Genomic DNA, 25000 nt, shown 5'->3' on the forward strand with positions numbered 1-25000 from the left:
ATATATAAGGCCCTCAAAGCCACTTCAGAAGTGAGCTGGCCCCTGAAAAAATAGGTTTTGGAAATTTCTTGAAAATGTGAGAAATTGCTGCTAAAGTTCTAAGCCTCGTAACGTCCTATAAAAATAAAAGGATGTTCAAAAAACGATGCCAACATAAAGTAGACATATGGGAAATGTTAACTAGTAACTATTGTGTGTGGTATTAATATCTGTTTTGCAAGCAGATACATTCAAATTTAGAAAAATGCAATTTTTTGCAAATTTTCTATAAATTTTGGTGTTTTTCACAAATAAATATTGAATTTATCGACCACATTTTTTTACAGACGTAAAGTACAATATGTCACGAGAAAACAATCTCAGAATCGCTTGGATAGGTAAAAGCAATCCGGAGTTATTACCACATAAAGTGACACATGTCAGATTTGAAAAAATCGCCTGCGTCCACAAGGCCAAAACAGGCTGTGTCCTGAAGGGGTTAAGTATTTTATTTTTTTTGTCCCGCTAGGGTACTTCACTTTGCGATCTTCTGATCGCTTATATAATGCTTTGGCTTACTTAGTATACCAAAGCATTATTGCCTGTCAGTGTTAGGGTATGTTCACACGGCTTATTTTCAGACGTTTTTCGGGCCATAAACGGACGAAAAACGGATGAAAAATCAGAAGCAGAACGCCTCCAAACATCTGCCCATTGATTGTAATGGCAGAACGGCGTTCTGTTCCGATGAGCCGTTTTTTTACGCGGCAGTTTTGAAAAACGGCCGCGTAAAAAAACGGACGCGAAAAAGAAGTGCATGTCACTTCTTGAGCCGTTTTTAGAGCCATTGACTCTATTGAAAAACAGCCGTAAAAAACGCCACAAAAATCGCGAGGGGCTTAAAAAACTTCAGAAAATCAGACGACTTTTATTTTGTGTGTGCACATACACTAATACTGATAGGCAATCTATTAGGCCTCTGGAATGGCCTAATAGACAAATGCTGAAGGCGGACCTAATACAGGACCCCGGCTGACATGGAAACCCATCGGTGTCCCGCGATCTTGTCGCAGGATGCCAATGAAGTGACAGATGGCGCTCCCTCCCTCTGTCAAACACGTTAGATGCCGCGGCCACTAATGACAGCGGCAACTAATGGGTTAAACTGCCGGAAACGGAGGGCGCTTTGATTCCGGCAGTTGCAGCAGAGACTGTTTATAACAGCCGTGCTCCTGCCGCTAATCTCGTGGGTACAGTGGCAGTACCTGTGAGATCAGAGGAAGGATATATCCGTCGCTATGCAGGAACTAGCTTCTACTTAGGACGAATATATCCGTCCTTCGTCGATAAGGGGTAAAACAGGGCAATCAGGGCAGTCTTAATTCCACCACTAAAATAAAAAAAATACCATACTCACTCTCCCCTGGTTTTCCGGCCAGCCTCCTGGGATGATGTAGTTTTGTCCCATGTGACTTCTGCAGCCAATCACAGGCTGCAGTGGTCACATGGGACAAAAACATTTCATCTTAGGAGGACGACAGGGTCGCACTGCTACAGGAGACCAGGGGAGGGTGAGTATGGCATATATTTTTTTATCTCCCCTTCTCTAGTCTTTTTTTCTGTAATCTGCAATCGCATAGCTACAGGAATCGCAGCTGTCACAATACAACCGGCCCCCTCAAGACCAGGAGGGCCCATGGCCCCCCACTCCACGTCTATCCACAGTTACTGTAGTTACTAGGACATATGTAGTAAATTACATTGGCCTGTTATAACAGTAACATTATACTTACCCTCCTTGCTCCTGAGTCAGGTGCAGATGCAACATCGTGACGCTGAGTGGCCTCAAGACACACAGTGCACCCTGAGATAAATAGGACCCAATTCAGGAGTGAGGAGGATAAGTATAAGAATACTGTCTGTTGGGCCCTGTATCTAATCCTATCATGTGTGATACAGTCTGCTGTGCCCTGTATGTATTCCTTTTATGTGTGATACTGTCTGCTGGGCACTGTATCTAATCATTCATGTGCCATATTCATACCTCCCAACTGTCCCGGATCCAGTGGGACTGTCCCGGATTATGGGCGTTGTCCCGTTGTCCCGGACGGCTGATGGTATGTACCGGATTCAGCTGTATCTGCATCCTCAGGACGCAGATACAGTTTAAACCAATGGTGGAGGAGGGAGAAGTCAGCCCCCTGCTCAATCATTTACTATGTAATGCCGGACGTGAGCAGCTCGACACAGGCGCAATGCAGTAATCTCATCATACCTGTCTGCAGCGAGCCACTCATCACAGACCGGAGGAGCACAGAGAACCCCTTCACTCATCGTAGGAATGGGGTTAAGTGTGCAATTATTTTTTATTTATTTATTAGGCACTATGGCAGCATTATTATTGGTAGAGGGGGCAGCTATTTGGCATTATACTGTGTGAGGCAGCTTTTGGGGCATTATACTGTGTGTGGGTACTATGGGGCATTATACTATGTCTGGGGGCAGCTATGGGGTATTATACAGTGTGGGAAAGCTAAAGGGGCATTATACAGTATGGGGTAGCTACAGAGGCTTTAGACTTTATGAGGGCAGCTCTCAAGACATTATACTGCATCTATGGGACATTATACTGTATAGGGCCAGCTAGGGGGCATTATACTGTATGGGAGCAGCTATGTGGCATTGTACTGTATTGGGGCATCTATGGGGCATTACACTGTATAGGGCATCTATGGGGGCATTAGACTGTATGAAGGCAGCTGTGGGGCATTATACTGTATGGTGCAGCTATAGGGGCATTATACTGTATGGGGCAGCTATGGAATATAAAACTGTATAAAGGCAGTTATGGGGGCATTATACCTTATTATGGCATCTGTGGGGGCATTATACTGTATGGGGCATTACACTACATAGGGGCAGCTATGGGGCATTATGCTGTATGGGGGCATCTATTTGGGCATTAGACTGTATGGGGACCACTAAGGGGGCATTAGACTGTTGCCATCATACTGTATGGGGCAGCTATGAGGCATTATATTCTGTGGGGGCAGCTATGGCAGCTATATGATGCATTATACTGTATAAGAGGCACTATAGGGTATTATACTGTGTGGAGGCCACTATGGGGGCATTATACTGTGTGTGGGGCTCTATGACGGCATTATACTGTGTGGGGGGCGCTATGAGATCGTTAAACTGTATTGGGAGACAATATGGAGTATTATACAGTGTGGAGGCCACCATGGGGGCATTAAACTGTGTTGGGAGCTCTATGGGGCATTATACTGTGTGAGCGGCTCCATGGGGCATTATACTGTGTGGGGCACTATGGGGGCATTATACTGTGTGGTGGGCAGCTAATGGGCATTATACTGTGTGAGGAGGCACTATGGGGCTTTATACTCTGTTGAGGATGCTAAGGGGCATTATACTGTATATGGAAGCTCTATGGGGGCATTATACTGTGTGGAGGCCACTATGGGGGCGTTATACTGTGTGGAGGGGTTCTATGAAGGCTTTATACTGTGTGGAGGCCACTATGGGGGCATTATACTGAGCGGAGGGGTTCCATGGGGCATTGTACTGTGGGGAGGCACTATGGAAGCATTATACTGTGTGGGCTGAACTGGACGTGCATGGATGGGATGGGAATTGGGCGTTTTTAGAGGCGTGGCTTAACAGGAAAAACCATTGCCGCGCATTGCTTTTGTTTCTGTGTTCCCTCTATGCAATACTTGAAAGTTGGGAGGTTTGCATAGTTGCCAACATCTTAATTTTTTTTTAGCGCAGAGGACAGGGATGCTGGCGACCGCTTGGGTGAGTGAGACTAAAGTTATCGTGTCGATTTTACTCCACGGTGAACACAGTAACATCCAAATTTTTCTAACAATGGCGGAATTGCTGTTTTTTTATTTTTATTCCACCCACAAAGATGTCATTAAAAAAATACAACTAGTTTTGCAAAAAAACAAGCTTCCATATGGCTGCGTTAAAAAAACAACAACTTATGGCTCTTGTAAGGTGAGCATAAAAAACGCAGGAATTCACGAATATTTCATGCATCACACTCTATTTGTTATCTAGGCCTCTAGTAGTATAATAGAGTTGTCCCCTGCCCTCTAATAATGAGATGACTCTGCTGACCCTGCCCTCTAAAGATTATGAGATGACTTTGCTGTCCCCTTCCCTCAATGATAAAGATATGACTCTGATCCTGCTCTCTAAAGATAATGAGATGACTCTGCTAACCCTGCCCCCTAATGATATTGAGAAGACTCTGCTGACCCTGCCCTCTAAAGATAATGAGATAACTCTGCTGACCCGGTCCTCTAATGATAATGAGAAGACTATCCTGACCTGGTCCTCTGATGATAATGAGATGACTCTGCTGACCCTGCCCTCTAACGATAACGAGATGACTCTGCTGACCCTGCCCTCTAAAGATTATGAGAAGACTCTTCTAAACCTGCCCTTTAATGTGATGATTAATCTGACCCTGAATTCTAATCAATGAGTCCAGCACTGTACATTTACAGCACTATGTAGTTAGCGCCGTAAATGTACGATGCAGGAATTGCACCATCTGCAGCGCTTGTTAGTTGTCTATTCCAGCTGACACGCTGCTACATCGGACATATCACTAATGCCACCCATTCAACTCCTTACGACTGTGGCATCTAAGCTGTTAGACAGAGGAAAAGTGCTCCCTCTCTCACCCAATTTGCGCCCCCGCACTGTGACGGTGCTGATGAGTTTCCATGTTAGCTAGAGGACTAAAGAAGGTTTCCAGTTCTGCCATCTGTGTTAAAGAACGTGTTTACAATAAAAACCTAGTACTAGAAAAAAATAGTCATAACGATTTAAAGGGCAAATAATGAAAAACATCAGATAACTGCTCACCTGACTTTCACCAAACTTTCAGTTTTTTTCTGTATAATAAAAAAAATTATTTAAATAATATAGCATTTTCTAATAATATATTCCTTTTAATATAAAAAAAGAAAGGTTGTAGGCAAACGTTAACTTTCGTTTCTTGGTGAGCAGACTTTAATTTCTCTGAAATCCTCCCATGTCCCGCCCCAAATAAAACGATAAATTAAATCCCCAACCAAGTTTTCTATCACACAGTAGGAACTATCTTCAAGAGCTGAACAATGACTTTCCTGATACGAACTCTGAGCCTCCTTTTAACTCTTGCAGCAACAAGTAAGTCTTCTCAATTATTTATCTTTTTCTTTGCATTATGTCTTATGGATAAATAGATAATATTATTAAAAGCAATACTAGTATTAAAAGTAATACTACTAATAAAAATACTAATACTATTACTACTACGAATAATAATAATAATAATAATAATAATAATAGCAATACTATTAAAAATATTATAAGTACAAAAAAAAAGATAAAATAGTAATACTAATAATAATAATAATTATAATGATGATGATAATGAAGTGAATAATATTAATAATACCCATAATAAAAATAATAATAATAATAATAATAATAATCATCAGAATAATAGTAATACTAATAATAAATATCAAAAGTAGAAAAATGTATTAAAGAATTAATAATAAAAAAAAAAAATAATATTAATAATACTAATAAAAATAATACTACTGCTACTAATAATAATAATAATAATAATAATAATAAAAAATATAATACTACTGCTACTAATAATAATAATAATAATAATAATAAAAAATATAATACTACTGCTACTAATAATAATAATAATAAAAAATATAAAAAGTACAAAAAAATTATAAAACAACAACAAAAAGAAGAAAATAGTATTAATAATGCTAATAAAATAACTTTAGCAATAATAATATAAATAATAATAATAGTTTTCTATTAATATTCCACTTGGTCAGATATACAGACGTAGCCATCTTTATCTTGACCTTTAATGTATTAAATACACGTTAAGTTTTTCAATAGCTTTTCAATTACTTTTGTTGCGTGATAAACTTGGCTACATCTGTATTGTCCAAAGTAGTAAGTCTCTGTAGTCCAGGTCTGCTATCCTCCTCCATTCATGGTGTGCGATGAGTTTTTAAATATCTGCCCCACATACCTCTGATCTCAGTGACGTTGCTGCAGAAATAAACTTGATGACAAACTCTTTTAATATGTGACCCTCATAGTAATTCCAATGTACAGTGTGATAAGTGATGGATGTGCTGGTCGTGTGCCATCTCTTTAGGTTCCGCTCTCTCGTGTACGACGTGTCTGTCTACATCTTCCCAGACCTGCACCGGCAGCAGCGTGACTTGTCCTTCTGGCTTTTTGTGTGGATCCTCATATTCAGAAACCGATATTGGTGAGTTCTATGATAAAATACAATCTTCTGCAATGTTTTTATTTTGTTGTCTTCTTTTTATATTTTATAAAATATTTATCATAAAGTATGAAGGAAAAATCCAGTTCTACATAAATAAAGCTTAATCAGTATATAACGAAAAGTTCTGTCACTTTATAAAACATTTATCAAAACTCGTGGAGTAGTTGCCCACAGCGCCATATTCCACCTTTCATTATCTAAACGCCCTTTGGAAAAGACAAAACACTTTTCTTTTGCACCAGATTTGATGAATCTCCCCCAATGTGTATAAGTTGCTCATCATTTCAAGATCTCTGCTTGTTGTGAGTAAATGGAAACTTTCCAATTTAAATCTAGAGGCTGATAACCTCTAGAAACCTAATACTTGTCACAGCTGAGGGTTTGTTACAATTGCATCCAGTCTAGATAATCCTCTGTGAGTTAAATAGCCTGGACTGCAGCCTGATACATGTTTCCTGCACTTACATTGAAGCTAATTTTTAGGACAGGAAAGAGATTTGCGCTCCTCTTTAGGCTGGGTTAACACGTTACGGTGAAAGTATTTTAATGCCGCGACCGCGATTTGTGGCAAAAAACACATTTTGCCTGAGACGTGTGATCCCAGTCTCAGTTCACAGGGGATTGGCTACACTCCACATGATTTCTGCAGATGGTCTCAGTTGCTTTCTTACCCCCTCCTGACACCCTCCTTAGGAGAAGTTTGAGGGAGGATTCACATGTGGCAGATTTTACATTTATTTTGTTTTTGTGCCTGTTTTATACCATAATTATAATAAGTAGGGGGAATTGACATTATATTTATCATTTGTATATAATGTCAATCCCCCTACTTATTATAGTCGTCTACTACGCTTTTCAGTACTTTTCCAAAACGTATACATTTTTATCTGTATTGAAGTCAATGGCGACATATGGACGACATATACAAAACATATACGTTTTTGTAACCTTATATGGGAAATCGTATAAAAACATATGTGATGTATACCACAAACCAGATGTGAACTGAGCCATAGATGGACATATGGGGTTCCTTCTATCACGCCATCGCCCCCCCCCCCTTTAAAGGAATATTTACTAAACCTTAGCCTCAAAACAACGCCCACGCTTCTCTACTCCCACCGTAATTATTATACTAATAAAAGTTTCTGTGCAATTTTTTTTTTTTGGGGGGGGGGGTGACACAAGGGGTTTAAATCTCCCACCATTTGGGATTTAAATCTTAGTAGTATGTTCTACTATTATCACCTTTCCCATTGCCTACTACACATCATGGCAAACGAAAAATCTAGCAACGCTTCACAAAATATCCTCCGGTTCTGTCCCTTATTTAAATCAAAATTGGAAAAAATAAGTCAAGAATTCTTTATTAGGTGTCCTAGTATGTTTTGTTTTTCCTTCTTTTTTTAAGATTTCAGAATAAACTAATCTCTAGCTGTAAGGCAAATATTTGCAGCAGGAGCTCTTCCCCAATATGAAACCAGACAATCTGAGCCCCGCCTCTTCACTAAATCCCTCCCCTCAGCTGTTCTCTAACCAAACTGGAGAAGATATGGAGAAAATTGACAGGAATCTGTCAGCAGTTTTGAGCCTTGTAAACTGCTGACAGTGCAGTATACAGGATGGGGAGTGTAGCGTGATTATACCTGTGGTGTCGACCATGCAGGACTCATGACCAAGAAATCTCTGTTTTTATAGCCCCGGCATCGGGATGGCAAGTACCCCTTCGGCTTTGAGTGCCGGCTCTACATTGGAGGATATAACCGTCATTCAGAGCATAAGGGAGGGGCTGGCAGCGATCAGTGCAGAGAGTCCGGAGCACTGAACGTGAAGGGGCCACCTCCATGGCATTTGCAATCGCAGCACCAGGGACATTAAAAAGTAGATTTATCAGACATGCGACCTGCAGGACTAAAACCACAGTTATGGCCATGCTGCTCTCCTCGTCCAGTATATAGCACCGTCAGCAGTTTTGAGGTCTCAAAACTGCTGACAGATGACCATTAACATGAGTTCTCTGCAAAATGTCTAAAATCCCTCAGACTGACAAACACTGTGCAGAACCCTCACCTCTTAGCGCTATGCCACAATCTCTTAAAGCGACCCTCCGTTCCCGGGATAACATTTTAAATATGTTGGTGTTTATGAAGTAATATTGCCTGCTGCTCTCCAGTTGCCCCCCTCTGCCGTAGATCTGCCATTTTAGGGTCCCCCCTGTGCTTTACCAAAATGTCTGCAGTGCTTCTTAGATTATGAGTCTGAGACACTCCCAATGGTCTCGGATTGACCCTCATGTGAGCAGTTCTGTCCAATCCATGAACAGAGGGAGTGTCCTGGACTATGAGAAATGCTGTGGCCGTTTTGAGACAAAACAGAGGGAACCCTAAAATGATGGATCCACAGCAGAGGAGGGCAACCGGAGGGCACCAGGTAATATTACTCCATATAACCCATCACATTGATAGTTTTGTCTCTGAGACCGGACGGTCGCTTTAAGGATTTGTATTCTCAATTTCAGAAAGAAAAAATAAAATGAGTCTGTTTTGTTTATTTGTAGGTGGAACAGCGATTAGAATTTTTGCCAGGGAATGCACACCTTCATCCCAATGTGACGTCAAGGGCAGCATAGGCCTAAAGCAAGGACAAATCAAGATGTCATCCTCATGTTGTGGCACTGACAGCTGTACTCCTGCTATTCCTGCATGTAAGTCATCCACTTTGTGATATTTCATTTTTGCCCTTTTCTATATATATTTGTAGTTTGGGAAAGAAAAAAAAATCATTAACTCCAGGGCTCCGAGATTACTAGCCCAACAGAATTACAATGTCACAACGTGGCGCACTCTCACTTGGGTGTGCACAACAATGAGTTAACGAGATTTTCAAGCCGCATGACATTTTTAATTCTACATATAGATTAAAAAAATAATAATAATATTCTACTTACCTTTCAAATCCCCCGCGGCTGCCATGCTGACTGTTGCCATGTTCCTTCCAGTTATGTTTATGCCACTCCACCATTGATTTGTCATCTTGACGCAAGACCGCAGCAGCCGATTATTGGTCACAGTGGTGATCCTCGCTGACATTACCGTCTAGTGATTGGTTTCTGCAATCACACGTCGTCATCATGCTACCGATGTAGCGGCATAAATAAATATCAGGGGGTACCAGGGAGCCAACTGATTGTTATCTTAATGTCCTTTAGTGAGGCGAGACCCCCTATAACAATAAAAAGGGTGGATGATGAACGTTATTTATAGGTTCATACATGAAACACAATGGGGCAGATTTACTAATGCGATCTAACATTTACACAGCGTAAACTTACACCAGGCGGTCAGAAGATGCACCAAATCTATCCCAGTGGCGCACGTAGTAAGATAAATTTTGGCGCATCTTGCTTGACATTTTAGACATTTTTCTCTTCCGTATACCGCCACTTGGTAGCTTAATTACATCAGCAAACATTTGGCATAATTGTGCAGTTCCTTGGCGCAGTTAAGCCACACTCCTTTTCAACAAACCACGCCCGTTTCCGTATACACTTTTGAAAATTGTCTAGACAACCGTAAACATCTGTTATTTTTGGCGCATTTGCTTCATACTTAGGTCGAAAACTAGATGCAATATTATGCACCAGAAATGCGACACATTTTGGCGCATTTTATAACGAGATCTAGCAGCAATCACATTCATAAATCTGCCCCATTATGGCGTAAATGTGATGAAAACAATTCCTCTTTTTTTTTAATATACTTTCCGGTTCTAGTACCTACAACAAGCTCTGTCCCCAATGGACTGGTCTGCCGATCCTGCCTTTCTGCTGACTCTAACTGGTGTTACACTTCCGATACTTTACAATGCACAGGGGACCAGAATATGTGTCTTCTCCAGACAACACAAATAACAGGTAACAACAATTGTTCATTTTTTTTTTTTACTTTGCTTTAAAGGGAACAATTGACTAATGTTGACAGGTCCTCTAGATAAGATTTCTTATCAACACTGAACTAGTGAATTTTCTGGTGCCCACTAAATGGTGTCCAATATGCCTACTAGGGGGCCGATAAAAAGGTTTAAGTTGGGCAAACACCTAAGTTTATAATTGTACTTGGCCGATCATGCCATTCACGCTCATATTCAGCCAACAGCGGCATAAAATATCCAACCTGACAGATCACATTTTTGACAAACAAAAGTCTATCGTTGGCCATCATGAATGGTGTATAATTCACATATATGTTTCAAAACAAAATTGGCTCCTTCTGTTGACTTTTATCTTATGTACATGCTGTAAAGGAATAACAATAACAGGAAAGCACTGACATATCAGCCCCTTTCCTGCTGCTGATTGGCATTGAAGGCTCACAGCAGAAAGGACAATTGTCTATTTTAACCCTGAAACATCTCTTAACTTGTTAGGCCTTTAATTTGGGTAAGAAATCTCCCTTTCCTATTCACATCTGTATAGAGGAAGGAAAGTGACAACCTGTCAAACCCAAAGTGATGTCACATTTCACTTATTGGGGTGTTTTCCATGGGGTTTGGGGAGGAGCTGAAAATCATTAACAACTGTGGATGGAAATGCAATTACCGATATTAATAAATAAAATATAGTACATAAATCTCATTTATGAAAGCTGTCTAACAGAAAACTGGCCAATCACAGTGCAGCTTTTGTTTTCAGGACAATTTAGGAAATTAAATCTGCACTGTGATTGGTTGCTATGGTCACGAGGCCAGTTTTCCTTTTAGACAATCTTCATTTATAAATTCTTAACATTGTGTTAAATTAAATTTCTTATGTGAATTTTTGTAGGATCAGCCTCAGTTTCATCAGCCATTCGGGGGTGCGCATCAAAGAGCATCTGTGATCTTGGCAGCCAGTCCCAAACCATTGGAGGAACATCAACTGTCGTTAAGTTTATCTGCACCAGTGCCGGTATGAGTCTCCATAAAGTCGTCCTGACTCCGGCCATTGCGTGTCTTCTGCTGCTGAAATTCTTCTTCTAACAGTTGTTGAGAATCCTCGGATGAATGGGGCCAAAAGAAATGACAAATGTTTGAAATAGGGTTTTTTTTCTATTGTTTTTATCATTTTCAGAATGTTTCCAGTGAACCTTGGCTGGAAAATAAAACAATTGTCTCCTGTATCTATGGCTTTTCATTCTCTTGTAAATTTGATTCAACATCTTGTGAATTTTCCACTCCCCCACTTCCCAAAAAATAAAATCGACCTTTTCTTCTTCACCTACATATATCTTTTAGCTATGTATGCATGGATCACAAAATAATGCACATACAAAGGTCTCTAACAGTTTAAGAAATCTCCCGGGATTGTAAACTGGGTGGAAGAATCCCCAAGACTTCCTCATTCTTGTAATACTATTCTCGCCTCTGCTCCATGCCGGGTTTTCCGACACCAGATCCTGTAACCTTCACTCTCTGCCCAAAGAAGACAAATAAATGCTCAATGAGCCCATTTCCCTTAATGAAGTCTGCGACATGATGAAGGTCCTTTCCTCTTGTAAATCCTCGATAGTTTACGTATCTGTCTTACAAAGTCTTCCAAGACCCTCTCTCAATGTATCTGCCAGAAATTCCTATTAAGGACCCCAACCCAGCTTAATGCTTCATTCTTATAAGTATATTTCCCAAGCCCGATATGAATCTGATGGTGTAAGCTATTGGCCTCCCAGATCAGGCAAAAGCCTACAATTTCGAGTATCTTAGTCGGTAAACAAGAATTTTAAGTTTTGCTCTTTGTTGGTGACATTTTGTTAACTCTACAACCCCCAACCTTCCTTTCCAAACTTGGATTTCTAGCACCAAGTACACAGCTCTCTGTCTATGTACAGAAAGTTACTGCAACTTAAATTCAGGTCCTGATTAATCTCCCTCCCCATGTTCTGTAGATCCTACGCAAAATCTCCGCTACACCTGGAAGGACACTTTACTGAAATATCCAGGAGATCTATCTCACCTCCACCTATGAAACAAAAGCTCTTTCAGAAGTTTAATATCCTCTTCTGTAAATGGCTCCCCCTACCGATTTCCATTTTTCTTAGTCATGGAGCTACCCCTTCCATTTATAGAGTTCTGTAGCTGGACTGTAGAAGTAATTCTGTCCTTAGTTATCTGGTTCTCCATTAGACAGCTCTCTACTCTTCCCTCTGTCCTTTGTTCTACCTTTTCAGTCATTATTTTCTTCTTGGTCGGTCTTCTCATTGATTGTCCCCGTTAACTACTGTTGTGATATTTCCACCACGCTGCTCTTATCTCCCTACTGTGTTGCTCCTTTGCATTCCCATGTGTACATGTTTTTCAATAAAAATACATATTATAAAAATGTTGTGTTATCATATCAATTTTTGGTACTATGAATATATAAAGAAGTATCCCTATATTAAATATCCATAATCATCATATCTCCTGTCGCTTATAAGGAGCCAACGATAGAGCGCCAATATATTCTTTAGCGTCGTAAAGACTGGCATCACTTATATCAGCACTGTCCCCAATAGAGCTCATAAATGAAATTTCCTATCTCAAACATACTAGGGACAATTTCAGAAGAAGTCAATTAAACTACTGTATAAGTATTTTTTGGGGAGTATGGGAATAAACCGGAGTACCCTACGGCATGGGCAACATATGTACAACCGGTACCGCATGGGCCTTGTAGGCAAGGGGGCCCATCAACACCTTACCATATAAATAACAGTTCCTTACTGTTTATTGGAGTGAATGCAGGGGACTGGGCAAATGATGGTGCACAATTACTGGTGGACTGTCATTCTCATCAAATTGTTGGAAATCAAGGTGCCCATATACTGTTTGTGCACAAGGGCCTCTTTGAGGTATGTGTCCATTTCTGCCCAGAATCAAATCCTGGGAAACCAGATCAGAGACACGTGACTCTGTGATCTGGCTGAAGGAGTCTTAAGTTTGAGATCTTCCTTAATGGGTCAACCCTTCTAAGGTCTAATGCCATGCGTAAACTTAAAAATAAGATAGCTGATATATAGTGGAGGAAATAAGTATTTGATCCCTTGCTGATTTTGTAAGTTTGCCCACTGTCAAAGTCATGAACAGTCTAGAATTTTTAGGCTAGGTTAATTTTACCAGTGAGAGATAGATTATATAAAAAAAAAAAAAAGAAAATCACATTGTCAAAATTATATGTATTTGATCCCCTACCAGCCATTAAGAGTTCAGCCTCCTCCAGACCAGTTACACGCTCCAAATCAACTTGGTGCCTGCATTATAGACAGCTCTTACATGGTCACCTGTATAAAAGACTCCTGTCCACAGACTCAATGAATCAGTCTGAATCTAACCTCTACAACATGGGCAAGACCAAAGAGCTTTCTAAGGATGTCAGGGACAAGATCATAGACCTGCACAAGGCTGGAATGGGCTACAAAACCATAAGTAAGACGCTGGGTGAGAAGGAGACAACTGTTGGTGCAATAGTAAGAAAATGGAAGACACAAAATGACTGTCAATCAACATCGATCTGGGGCTCCATGCAAAATCTCACCTCGTGGGGTATCCTTGATCCTGAGGAAGGTGAGAGCTCAGCCGAAAACTACACGGGGGGAACTTGTTAATGATCTCAAGGCAGCTGAGACCACAGTCACCAAAGAAAACCATTGGTAACACATTACGCCGTAATGGAGAAAAATCCTGCAGTGCCCGCAAGGTCCCCCTGCTCAAGAAGGCACATGTACAGGCCCGTCTGAAGTTTGCAAATGAACATCTGGATGATTCTGAGAGTGATTGGGAGAAGGTGCTGTGGTCAGATGAGACTAAAATTGAGCTCTTTGGCATTAACTCAACTCGCCGTTTTTGGAGGAAGAGAAATGCTGCCTATGACCCAAAGAACACCGTCCCCACTGTCAAGCATGGAGGTGGAAACATTATATTTTGGCCGTGTTTCTCTGCTAAGGGCACAGGACTACTTCACTGCATCAATGGGAGAATGGATGGAGCCATGTACCGTCAAATCCTGAGTGACAACCTCCTTCCCTCCACCAGGACATTAAAAATGCCTCGTGGCTGGGTCTTCCAGCACGACAATGACCCGAAACATACAGCCAAGGCAACAAAGGAGTGGCTCAAAAAGAAGCACATTAAGGTCATGGAGTGGCCTAGCCAGTCTCCAGACCTTAATCCCATCGAAAACTTATGGAGGGAGCTGAAGATCCGAGTTTCCAAGCGACAGCCTCGAAATCGTAATGATTTACAGATGATCTGCAAAGAGGAGTGGGCCAAAATTCCATCTAACATGTGTGCAAACCTCATCATCAACTACTAAAAATGTCTGACTGCTGTGCTTCCTAACAAGGGTTTTGCCACCAAGTATTAAGTCTTGTTTGCCAAAGGGATCAAATACTTATTTCTCTGTGCACAAAGCAAATAAATATATATCATTTTGAGAATGTGATTTTCTGTTTTTTTTTTTTTATATAATCTATCTCTCACTGGTAAAATTAACCTAGCCTAAAAATTCTAGACTGTTCATGTCTTTGACAGTGGGCAAACTTACAAAATCAGCAAGGGATCAAATACTTATTTCCTTCACTGTAAATGACAACATCGATCTTTATTTTACCAAAGTGTAATTCCATAGACATTTTTTTATTTTTTTAATTTTACATTTTGCAATTTATATATAAAGAGTTTTAATGTTTAATAATTAAAAGGGACCTCCACCCATGCAAAAAAATAAAGAGTCCGGGGTTCCTGATCTCAGTGGAGAGGTGGCCACACATGTCTACACACTCTCCGAACAAATGCATGGGAGACATAGATATAGAAACAGCCAATGAGTGTTTAGAGCTCCTCGCCTTTCTTCTTTATAGCACGTCTTTTTGTTTTTTACGCTTCTACTACAGTCTTGCTTTAGTGTTAGTTTTCAGTTTTTTCATCGGCTTTCTTAAGTGTTTACATTGTCATTCCTTTCATCATTTTCAAGGCGGAAAGAGACGTCTGCACTCATTACTCTACTATACTAGAACAGTTTCACAATCCTTTATCTTCTCGGAAATGTGACTCTACTTTGACCTCTTTGTCTTGAAGGAGGTTTTATTCTCTCCATGCTCGTTCTGTTGAACGGTTGTTTTTTCCGTGGCCATTTATTACACCACATCCTGCTCTTTTGTGTATATATAAATATTTAAGTGTTTCTTTAAATATTTTGTTACCATGCCTGATGAAAAGACCTACAGAGTCTTGAAAGGTTGCTATTTGACATCATTTTTTTTTTTTTAGCTATTGAAAAGTATTTATATCTGTAAGACTGTTACTTTGTACCTCTTAGGGCCAGTTCACACTGAGTTTTTTTAAAACTTTTTTGATGCGGAAACCGCGTCGTAAGACGCTCCAAAAAAACGGCTGAAAATACCTCCCATTGATTTCAATGGGAGGCAGAGACGTCTTTTTCCTGCAAGCGGAAAAACCGGCTCGCGGGAAAAAGAAGGGACATGCCCATCTTCGGCCGTTTACGCCTCTGACCTCCCATTGACATCATTGGGAGGCAGAGAAAGCGTGTTCCGCGGCGTTTTATGTAAAATCTTACTGCAAAAAACCCAGCCTTACTGAGAGCAATGAAACTTTTTTAAATGACTAACACGGTATAAACATTTTTTTTTTCTCTTTGACTCACTTTTATAAATGTCCTGACTTTATTTTGCATGTTTGGTTTAATGGGGGAACAAAAAGGTCTTCTAATTATATTGTGTTGATGGGATATTTTAGGTTTCGGAGGAGTGTAGATTGTGTGTGGTACTTCTATATACAATATCTGACCTTACCTACCTATCTTCTGTGCTGAAGGACGCTGAACTCACACTGGTCGCTGACAAGCTCTGAATTCTCCCGCCAAGAACTAAGCCAAACCACCCTCTGAATTTGTGATATGTGAGCTGTTTCCATACTTACAGGGTTAAATTATTTTTAGATATAAAATTTTGAGAATTATTGATGCCCTATGGGATTCCTGCACTGGCATAACAACAACATTGTAAAAGCAATGGAGAAGTTTCCCTTTGGAAAAATGCGAAGCAACAGAATAAAACTTTGTTTTCTTTACTCTTAACCCCTTACAAAAGAAATAGAAGAAAAACTTTTCCACAATGTTTATCAATCTGAAGAATTTTCCGCAGCTCCTGAAACAAATTTTCTTTTGATCCCATCTTAGCCAGGCGGTGCGGCTTATAATGTCTGTCTCCTGTGGCAGGGAGATTAGTCGGGGAGGACTCCTGCTGCAGACAGGTGCCTTACAGTCAAAGACGGATGTGTGAGAGGGAAACAGGGGGTGGAATAGTTGATATCCAGGGACACATATAGAAGAATTCTTAAAATCGTTTCCCCAATTTTGATAGTAATATGAATATCCTGGACACATAGAAGCTGCATCTCGCGCTCAGAGACTAATCCGTCAGGTCAGCGAGACTGAAGGCATTGGTGACAGTGGGTCCTGCGTGTTATCGATCACATCCAAGTTCATGAATTAAATGTGATCGATAACGGGTGCATCATGCATGTCAGAGACATGCAGGACCAGCAGTCAATGAACCCGTCAGTCCCGCGGACCTGACGGATTCAGGTCTGAGCGCAATATACAGTTTCTATGTATCCAGGATAACTAGAAGCTGTACAGATGAAGCCATCTTTATCTTGACTCTGATAACTTGCTGCAGCGTGATATGATACAACAAAAGCCATTGAAAAAGTAAAGTTAAGGTTTCCTGACGCATGCTACCACATGTCAGTTTCTGAGCTCACTATTTAGGCAGCGTGTGGATGAGAATTGTTCTATCTCTTTGCTGCTGCCTTATTATGCTGCAGATTTTCCGTGATGAATTCCGTTGCGGAAAATCCACAGTATTTACACAATGTGTGAACAGACTCTACACCCCAATCCCCCCCACACCCCCTGCCATTCCATGAAAAAATTGAATTGCATGAAACTGGTCCTTGGTTAAAAAAAGGTTGGGGACCGCTGTTCTACTACACCTGATAAATATATTCTTACCCCTACCGATTACTAAAACGAAGCGGCAGAAGCGCTCAGATGAGAGCTAAGCTGCCTGGTTTCTGATCGGCTTTTCTCTGAAAACCGATGTATCGGAGGTCAGGCTCAATAGAAAGTCTATGATCCGTACACAAACCGAGAAAACAAAGCGGCTGAGCACTCACTCAAGTCTTCATTTTAGTGATTGGTCGGGGTCTCAGTGATTGGACCCCCACCGATCACAACTGCGGATAGGTCATCAGTATAAAAAGCTTGGACGAGCCCTTTAAGTGAAACATACAAGATATTCAGCAAGATATCGAAAATAGTAAGTAAACCTATGAAAAATACAAAAGCCAATGTCAGAAGCCCGCTGCCGTGTGCACCAACACGAAGAGTAGCGTGACGCCTGCCAGACAGGCTGTCGACATTCCTAATGAGTTCTTCTTTTTTTAAACCCCCACAGTGTCAATTTTTATATATTCTAGAAGCTTTGACCCTTATGAGCAGGTGCGTGTGTGTGTATATGTGCGTATATATGTGTGTATATAAGATAGGGCATGTCGTTTCTTTTTCCTGCGAGGCGGTTTTAGCGCTCGCGTGGAAAAAACGCCTCCGTCTCCCATTGAAATCAATGGGAGGCATTTTTAGCAGTTTTTTGCCACGGTTTCCAGGGCAAAAACCGCAGCAAAAAAAACTCTGTGTGAACAGGGCCTTACTCTCAGAAATTCCTCCGTCCCTGATACATCCTGGCACGAGATCTGCAGAATTGAATGAAATGCCATTGAAATGTTAGACCCGTAAAACGTAACTCCGACTTACACATAGAGATGAAGTAAACTTTAACTTGACCTAAATAACTTACTGCAACATTATAACTTATCACTAAAAGCAACTAAAAAGAATTACAACGTAATCCAGAACATAACTACGGAGGAGACTGTTCTTTTTGAAGCGTGGACACTTTTCTGCTCGAATTCATAGATCTTTTTTTTTTTTAGCAACTTGATTACAAATCTCCTACCGTTTTGTGTTAACAGCTCACATGCAAACCTATGTGTGTCCATGTTTATTTTAATAAATGAATGAATTAATTTTAATAGTGATGAAGAAAAACAGTAATTACCGCCTATTTTATATTGGACTTCCTTCCTGCTGGTTCTTTACATGTATTTCCAGCATTTTTACACTTTCCGTGTATTACTTAGACTTTCCGTGTTTAAATGTCTTAGGCTTAGGTTTCCACGGTCCGTGCATGGCCCAGGAGCCCGGACCGCAGAAAAGACGGGCATGTCTAATTACGGCCATGTTTTCCGGTCCAGGCTCATAGGAAATAATTTGCGGGTGGCTCGCGGGTGACACTCCGCGGCCGGCCTCCCCGAAAATCACGGCCGTGCACATGGCTACGGTCGTGTGCATGAGGCCTTAGGCTATGTTCACAGGCTTAACAAAAAACGGCTGAAAATACGGAGCTGTTCTCAAGGAAAAACACCCCCCTATTTTCAGCCGTTTTTTAAGCAACTTGCGTTTTTTGCGGATTTTATACGGCCGTTTTTGGAGCTGTTTTTCTATTGAGTGTTTTTTCACAAGCCATTTTTTGAAAATGAGGCGTAAATAAAACACCCCGTCGGTCAATTTATGAAAGTCTTTACTGCGTTATTTCCGCACCATGAGATTTTCAGAATTTTCTTTGCTGCTATTGTTAATATGCTGCGGAATTTCCGCACAGAATTCCGTTGCAGAAACGCTACGTCTGAATCCGGCCATACTGAAACCGTAACGAGCCGCGCGCTTGTGTGTCCATCACATGACCATGAACAGAATCTTATCCACTGGAAAAAAACGGTGAATGTTCCTACTGAATAACAACAAGCAGAGATCTTGAAAGCTGGTAGAAAATAATACAGAAAGTAACAAAGACTTGCTTAAACCAAATAATTATCTTAAGAAATGTCGTTTGGCGACTTTTGAGGAAATGAAATAAAATGAGTTTCGTTTCCCAGAAAATACAACAGTCTGCTATAAAATCACAGCAGCACCTGGACGCGACTGACTACCGGCAGCCATGTATCTCTGGAGAATTGTGTCCTTCCTCTCTGCTTTGGCAACAACAGGTAATTTATTATTATTTTATTTAATGTTTGACTATGGTTACGGATTTACGTAAGGGTAACATGGGAGCAATTTTCACCTGTATTATGAGGCAAGTCCCGACTGCAAGTTTTAAGATCTGAACGAACAGCATCATAGACCAGCAGTCTGACCGAGATTTGTGGGGAAAAAAATGTGCCTGTATAAGGCTCGTGTGCAACCGACCCGAAAGAGCTGATTATTACAGGGTGAGTCAAGATAAAGATGGCTACATCTGTACTAAGAATGGAAGCCGGTGTCCGGATCTTCTGTGCTATATAAGCCACTACTGCAAAGATTATGCCATATTTGTCACTGGGCTCGTGTAAAGGTTTCCTTTAGGCTGGGTTCACACGACCATGTTACGTCCGTAAAGTACGGAACGTATTTCGGCCGGAAGACCCGGACCGAACACACTGCAGGGGGCCGGGCTCCTAGCATCATAGTGATGTACGATGCTAGGAGTCCCTGCCTCGCTGCAGGACAACTGTCCCGTACTGTAAGCATGTTTTCAGTACGGGACAGTAGTTCCACGCAGAGGCAGGGACTCCTAGCATCGTACATCACTATGATGCGAGGAGCCCGGCTCCCTGCAGTGTGTTCGGTCCGGGTCTTCCGGCCGAAATACGTTCCGTACATTACGGACTTAACATGGTCGTGTGAACCCAGCCTCATGCGTGTGCAGCCGATGTGGCTGAGATGATGGCACCAGCGTCTTCACTGGCAAACCTGGCACAAAACTGCTTCAAGCTAAAGATGAGTAAATCAGATTATTGTGCAGGATTATTTTTTATTGATATTTCTTTTTTTATGAAGTTGCGCAGGATTATTGTTTTTTCTATTGGTATTTGGTTTTTTTTGTATGTAGTTGTGCAGGATTATTGCTTATTGATTGTTATTTATGTAGTTGTGCACAATTATTGTTTTTTCTATTGATATATTTTTATGCAGTTGTGCTTGTTTATTGTTCTTTTAAGCAGTTTATTGAACGACAGGAGTGGAAGCAAAAGAGAGGTACATTTTCTAGGTTTCCTTTATAATTTTCCTTTTTTTTTGGATCCATTCTTGCCTGACTGCACTAATAACTGCTTTTGTGAATCCAACCTTATAGGGATTTTTCAACCATGGATATTTATGGCAGGATATGTTTCAGATCTTTCCAACTGGGAGAACGTAGTCCTAGACTCCTCTTCTGCCTATTGATGAAGGCACCGAAGCACCGGCTCTCTCCATTCAAGTCTATGAGAGTTACAGAAAGACCTGAGCACGCTTCTCTGGATAGGTGGGGCTTTCAGGCGTGGGACAGATCCAACCATAAATGTGTATGGGGAAAACTCCTTTAACTGAACCATCATCATTACTAATCAGAAGGATTTTATTACGATTAACAATAATTGTTAGTTCTGATGTTTCCTTAACCATATTTTTCCTGTTTTTCTCCCTCATAAACCATTCTGTATTATACTCCAGAGCTGCACTCACTATTCTGCTGGTGGAGTCTCTGTGTACATACATGACATTACTTATCCTGTACTGATCCTGAGTTATATCCTGTATTATACTCCAGAGCTGCACTCACTATTCTGCTGGTGGAGTCACTGTGTACATACAATACATTACTTATCCTGTACTGATCCTGAGTTACATCCTGTATTATACTCCAGAGCTGCACTCACTATTCTGCTGGTGGAGTCTCTGTGTACATACATGACATTACTTATCCTGTACTGATCCTGAGTTACATCCTGTATTATACTCCAGAGCTGCACTCACTATTCTGCTGGTGAAGTCACTGTGTACATACATGACATTACTTATCCTGTACTGATCCTGAGTTACATCCTGTATTATACTCCAGAGCTGCACTCGATATTCTGCTGGTGGAGTCACTGTGTACATATATTACATTACTTATCCTGTACTGATCCTGAGTTACATCCTGTATTATACTTCAGAGCTGCACTCACTATTCTTCTGGTAGAGTCACTGTGTACATACATTACATTACTTATACTGAACTGATCCTGAGTTACATCCTGTATTATACTCCAGAGCTACACTCGCTATTCTGCTGGTGGAGTCACTGTGTACGTACATTACTTATCCTGTACTGATCCTGAGTTACCTCCTGTATTATACTTCAGAGCTGCACTCACTATTCTTCTGGTAGAGTCACTGTTTAAATATATTACATTACTTATCCTGTACTGATCCTGAGTTACATCCTGTAATATACTCCAGAGCTGCACTCACTATTCTGCTGGTGGAGTCCCTGTGTACATACATTACATTACTTATCCTGTACTGATCCTGAGTTACATCCTGTATTATACTCCAGAGCTGCACTCACTATTCTGGTGGAGTCACTGTGTACATACATTACATTACCTATCCTGTACTGATCCTCCTGAGTTACATCCTGTATTATACTCCAGAGCTGCACTCGCTATTCTGCTGGTGGAGTCACTGTGTACGTACATTACTTATCCTGTACTGATCCTGAGTTACATCCTGTATTATACTCCAGAGCTGCACTCACTATTCTGCTGGTGGAGTCACTGTGTACATACATTACATTACTTATCCTGTACTGATCCTGAGTTACATCCTGTATTATACTCCAGAGCTGCACTCACTATTCTGCTGGTGGAGTCTCTGTGTACATACATGACATTACTTATCCTGTACTGATCCTGAGTTATATCCTGTATTATACTCCAGAGCTGCACTCACTATTCTGCTGGTAGAGTCACGGTGTACATACAATACATTACTTATCCTGTACTGATCCTGAGTTACATCCTGTATTATACTCCAGAGCTGCACTCACTATTCTGCTGGTGAAGTCACTGTGTACATACATGACATTACTTATCCTGTACTGATCCTGAGTTACCTCCTGTATTATACTTCAGAGCTGCACTCACTATTCTTCTGGTAGAGTCACTGTTTAAATATATTACATTACTTATCCTGTACTGATCCTCCTGAGTTACATCCTGTATTATACTCCAGAGCTGCACTCGCTATTCTGCTGGTGGAGTCACTGTGTACGTACATTACTTATCCTGTACTGATCCTGAGTTACATCCTGTATTATACTCCAGAGCTGCACTCACTATTCTGCTAGTGGAGTCACTGTGTACATACATTGCATTACTTATCCTGTACTGATCCAGAGTTACATCCTGTAGTATACTCCAGAGCTGCACTCACTATTCTTCTGGTTGTTATTGGAAACATTAAACCAACTTGTTGACAGATACACCCCTAACAGTAATCGAACATTAGGTTGGTTTTCAGTCTTGATACTTCCACGCACTTTATTGTGTCGCAAATATGAGTGACCAAATTCCGTACATCGGCTCTGATTTTATTTTTATTTTCTTCATGAAATGAGAAGACTTGGCTTACAGTTTGTCTTTTACATTGGAGTTTTGGAAATGTTTCATTATGGTCAAAAGGGGCATAGCTATAGGGGGTGCTGGGGTAGAAGTCATACCTGGGTCCTGGTGTCTGAGACCTCTTATCCACAATAAGACACCAGTATGATAAATGGCACATAGTAGGAGGGGGCCACATTACAGATTTGTCATTGGTGCCTAGGAGCTTCAATTAATATCTGTGATGCTCAATATTATTCCCAAAAACTTGTTTTATTTTTTTGACTTCTTGATAAATTTTTAAAATTCAGAAATTAATATTTGTCTTTTGTTTCAGGTTATTGTTTGCAATGTACGACTTGTTCAGACTTTAACTCAGATGCCTGTATGTTTTCCACCGTTACCGCCTGCCCCGATGGCAACGTGTGTGCCTCTCGCTATAGGATATCTGTAATAGGTAAGAGGTGGGATTATTTGATACTTATGCAGTCATTTTATTATAAAGTCTACTTAAATTTGTTCTGGAAGTACATCTCTCATCTCAATTAAATACCTTAAATACCTTGAGGAGCATAGCTAGGGCAACGTATCACGGGTATGTGCCCCCGGAGCTGGATGACGGGGCACCAACAAACAATTCTACTTGGGCCAGGTTATTTAGAGCTAGGAAAGGAAACTGAAGATTTACCAAGAGGGAAGGAAAGCCTGGCTGTGACTCTGCTTGTGTCCATGAATGATCTCTTAGATTATGTTCACACAGGACGGATATGCTGCATAAAAGTACACAGCGTATTCACTCTGGTCCACGCAGGAAATTCCGGTGGTGCAGTTTTTCAGCCCGAATGTCCGCTGCGAAATACAGCAGGTAAAAAAAAAAAGCTTATGCTTACCCGTAATCATGGGGAAACATTCCTCTGCTGTCCTGCAGCCCGTCCTCCGGGGATGTTATTTCATCCCATGTGGCCGCTGCAGCCTTTGATTGGCTGCAGCAGTCACATGGGAGGAAACGTCATCCCTGGAGGCCAGCCTGGATGGAGAAACAAAGAGATCTGGGCAAGTATAATCTTTTTTTTTTTCTGAGTTGCGATTTTTGCACCGGATTTGCAGCTTTTTCGCCACAAAAAAATCTCAACATCTGCTATTTGTTGTGGGTTTAACCTCCCCACTGAATTCAATGGGAAAAACCTGCAACAGAAAAGCAGTTATTCTAAAGCATAAATTATCATGGTGCTGATTAAAAAAACACAGTCCAGGTCAATGTAGGAACGTTTTTTGGCGTATTTTTCTGCAGCATGTGGATGAGATTTGTTAAAATCTTTTCCAGTCTGCTGCTACTGTATTACACTGCGGGTTCTCCACAATGAAATCCGTTGCGTAAAATCCGCAGTATTTATACTATGTGTGGAAATATCCTTACAGTATTATGCTAGAGCAGATGACTGGGTAAGGGACCCATAACCTTTAATGCGCAGGGGCCAAAATCACACTCACACACCCTGCTATTAGTATTTTAATATTGTAGCCAATACCTGGGAAAGGATTGGGAGACAATATCTGGGATTGTTTGACGAGTTTCCAATGTTTCCAATTAAATTTGTGCGATGCAATACCACATTTTGCCTGCAGTGGCCGCTAGAGGAGAAACGTGTGGCCACTCAGAGTTTCCTTTGACAATATATTCTGATCGCTGGGCGTATGAACATCCAGATCAGCAGTGATTGGCTGGTTGCCAATGGGTACTCATTTAGAGAAAAGGTCGTCCAGATGAGAAAATCCTTTTAGGGAGCAGTCCTCCATACACTTCACTTGCAGTGAATTTTAAAATGCTTAAAAAACATTTGTAATACAAAATGCTTAACATATATTTTTATTTTCCCGCATTTTATCTATAGGTGAAATTATCTTCCAGAATTTTGATAGATTTTGTGCTCAACCAAGTGAATGTAATGTGACTGGGACACTTGCTTACAGTTACAGTATCTTGGAGAGGATGGGGACTACATGTTGTTCTGAAAATCTATGCACACCGGCAAAGCCTATAGGTAATTAGTCAAGTGCAGAATTGTATCAAGGGGAAGGGTTCATGAGTCCAAATAGTTCACACAAATCAATGTGTTTCCATACCAA

At 40.8% G+C, this 25000-nt stretch overlaps 2 protein-coding genes across 2 annotated transcripts in view; both read left to right on the forward strand.

Annotated features, from left to right (window-relative positions):
* Positions 1-5111: 5111 nt before the first annotated feature.
* Positions 5112-12652, forward strand: LOC142661629 (uncharacterized). The gene is made up of 5 exons (XM_075839051.1): positions 5112-5187; positions 6200-6316; positions 8895-9041; positions 10110-10250; positions 11160-12652. Exons 1-5 carry the CDS (start codon positions 5136-5138, stop codon positions 11351-11353), a joined length of 651 nt encoding a protein of 216 aa, XP_075695166.1. The 5' UTR covers positions 5112-5135; the 3' UTR covers positions 11354-12652.
* A 6749-nt stretch (positions 12653-19401) lies between these two features.
* LOC142661630 (uncharacterized) overlaps positions 19402-25000 on the forward strand; it is a 15236-nt gene continuing 9637 nt past the window's right edge. Inside the window, exons 1-3 of the mRNA XM_075839052.1 lie at positions 19402-19474; positions 23211-23330; positions 24766-24915. Of these exons, the coding sequence (XP_075695167.1) occupies positions 19426-19474; positions 23211-23330; positions 24766-24915 (319 nt within the window). The 5' untranslated portion in view covers positions 19402-19425. The remainder of the gene's footprint in view (positions 19475-23210; positions 23331-24765; positions 24916-25000) is intronic.

Source organism: Rhinoderma darwinii, chromosome 10 (assembly GCF_050947455.1).
Source record: "Rhinoderma darwinii isolate aRhiDar2 chromosome 10, aRhiDar2.hap1, whole genome shotgun sequence".
Taxonomy (NCBI): domain Eukaryota; kingdom Metazoa; phylum Chordata; class Amphibia; order Anura; family Rhinodermatidae; genus Rhinoderma; species Rhinoderma darwinii.

Bases quoted from the DNA above. Each gene is read 5' to 3' on its own strand.
- LOC142661629 (XM_075839051.1), top strand. From the start codon at position 5,136: ATGACTTTCCTGATACGAACTCTGAGCCTCCTTTTAACTCTTGCAGCA. The intron at 9,042-10,109 runs GTAAGTCATCCA...TTCCGGTTCTAG, and splicing joins TACTCCTGCTATTCCTGCAT to TACCTACAACAAGCTCTGTC. The intron at 10,251-11,159 runs GTAACAACAATT...GAATTTTTGTAG, and splicing joins CCAGACAACACAAATAACAG to GATCAGCCTCAGTTTCATCA.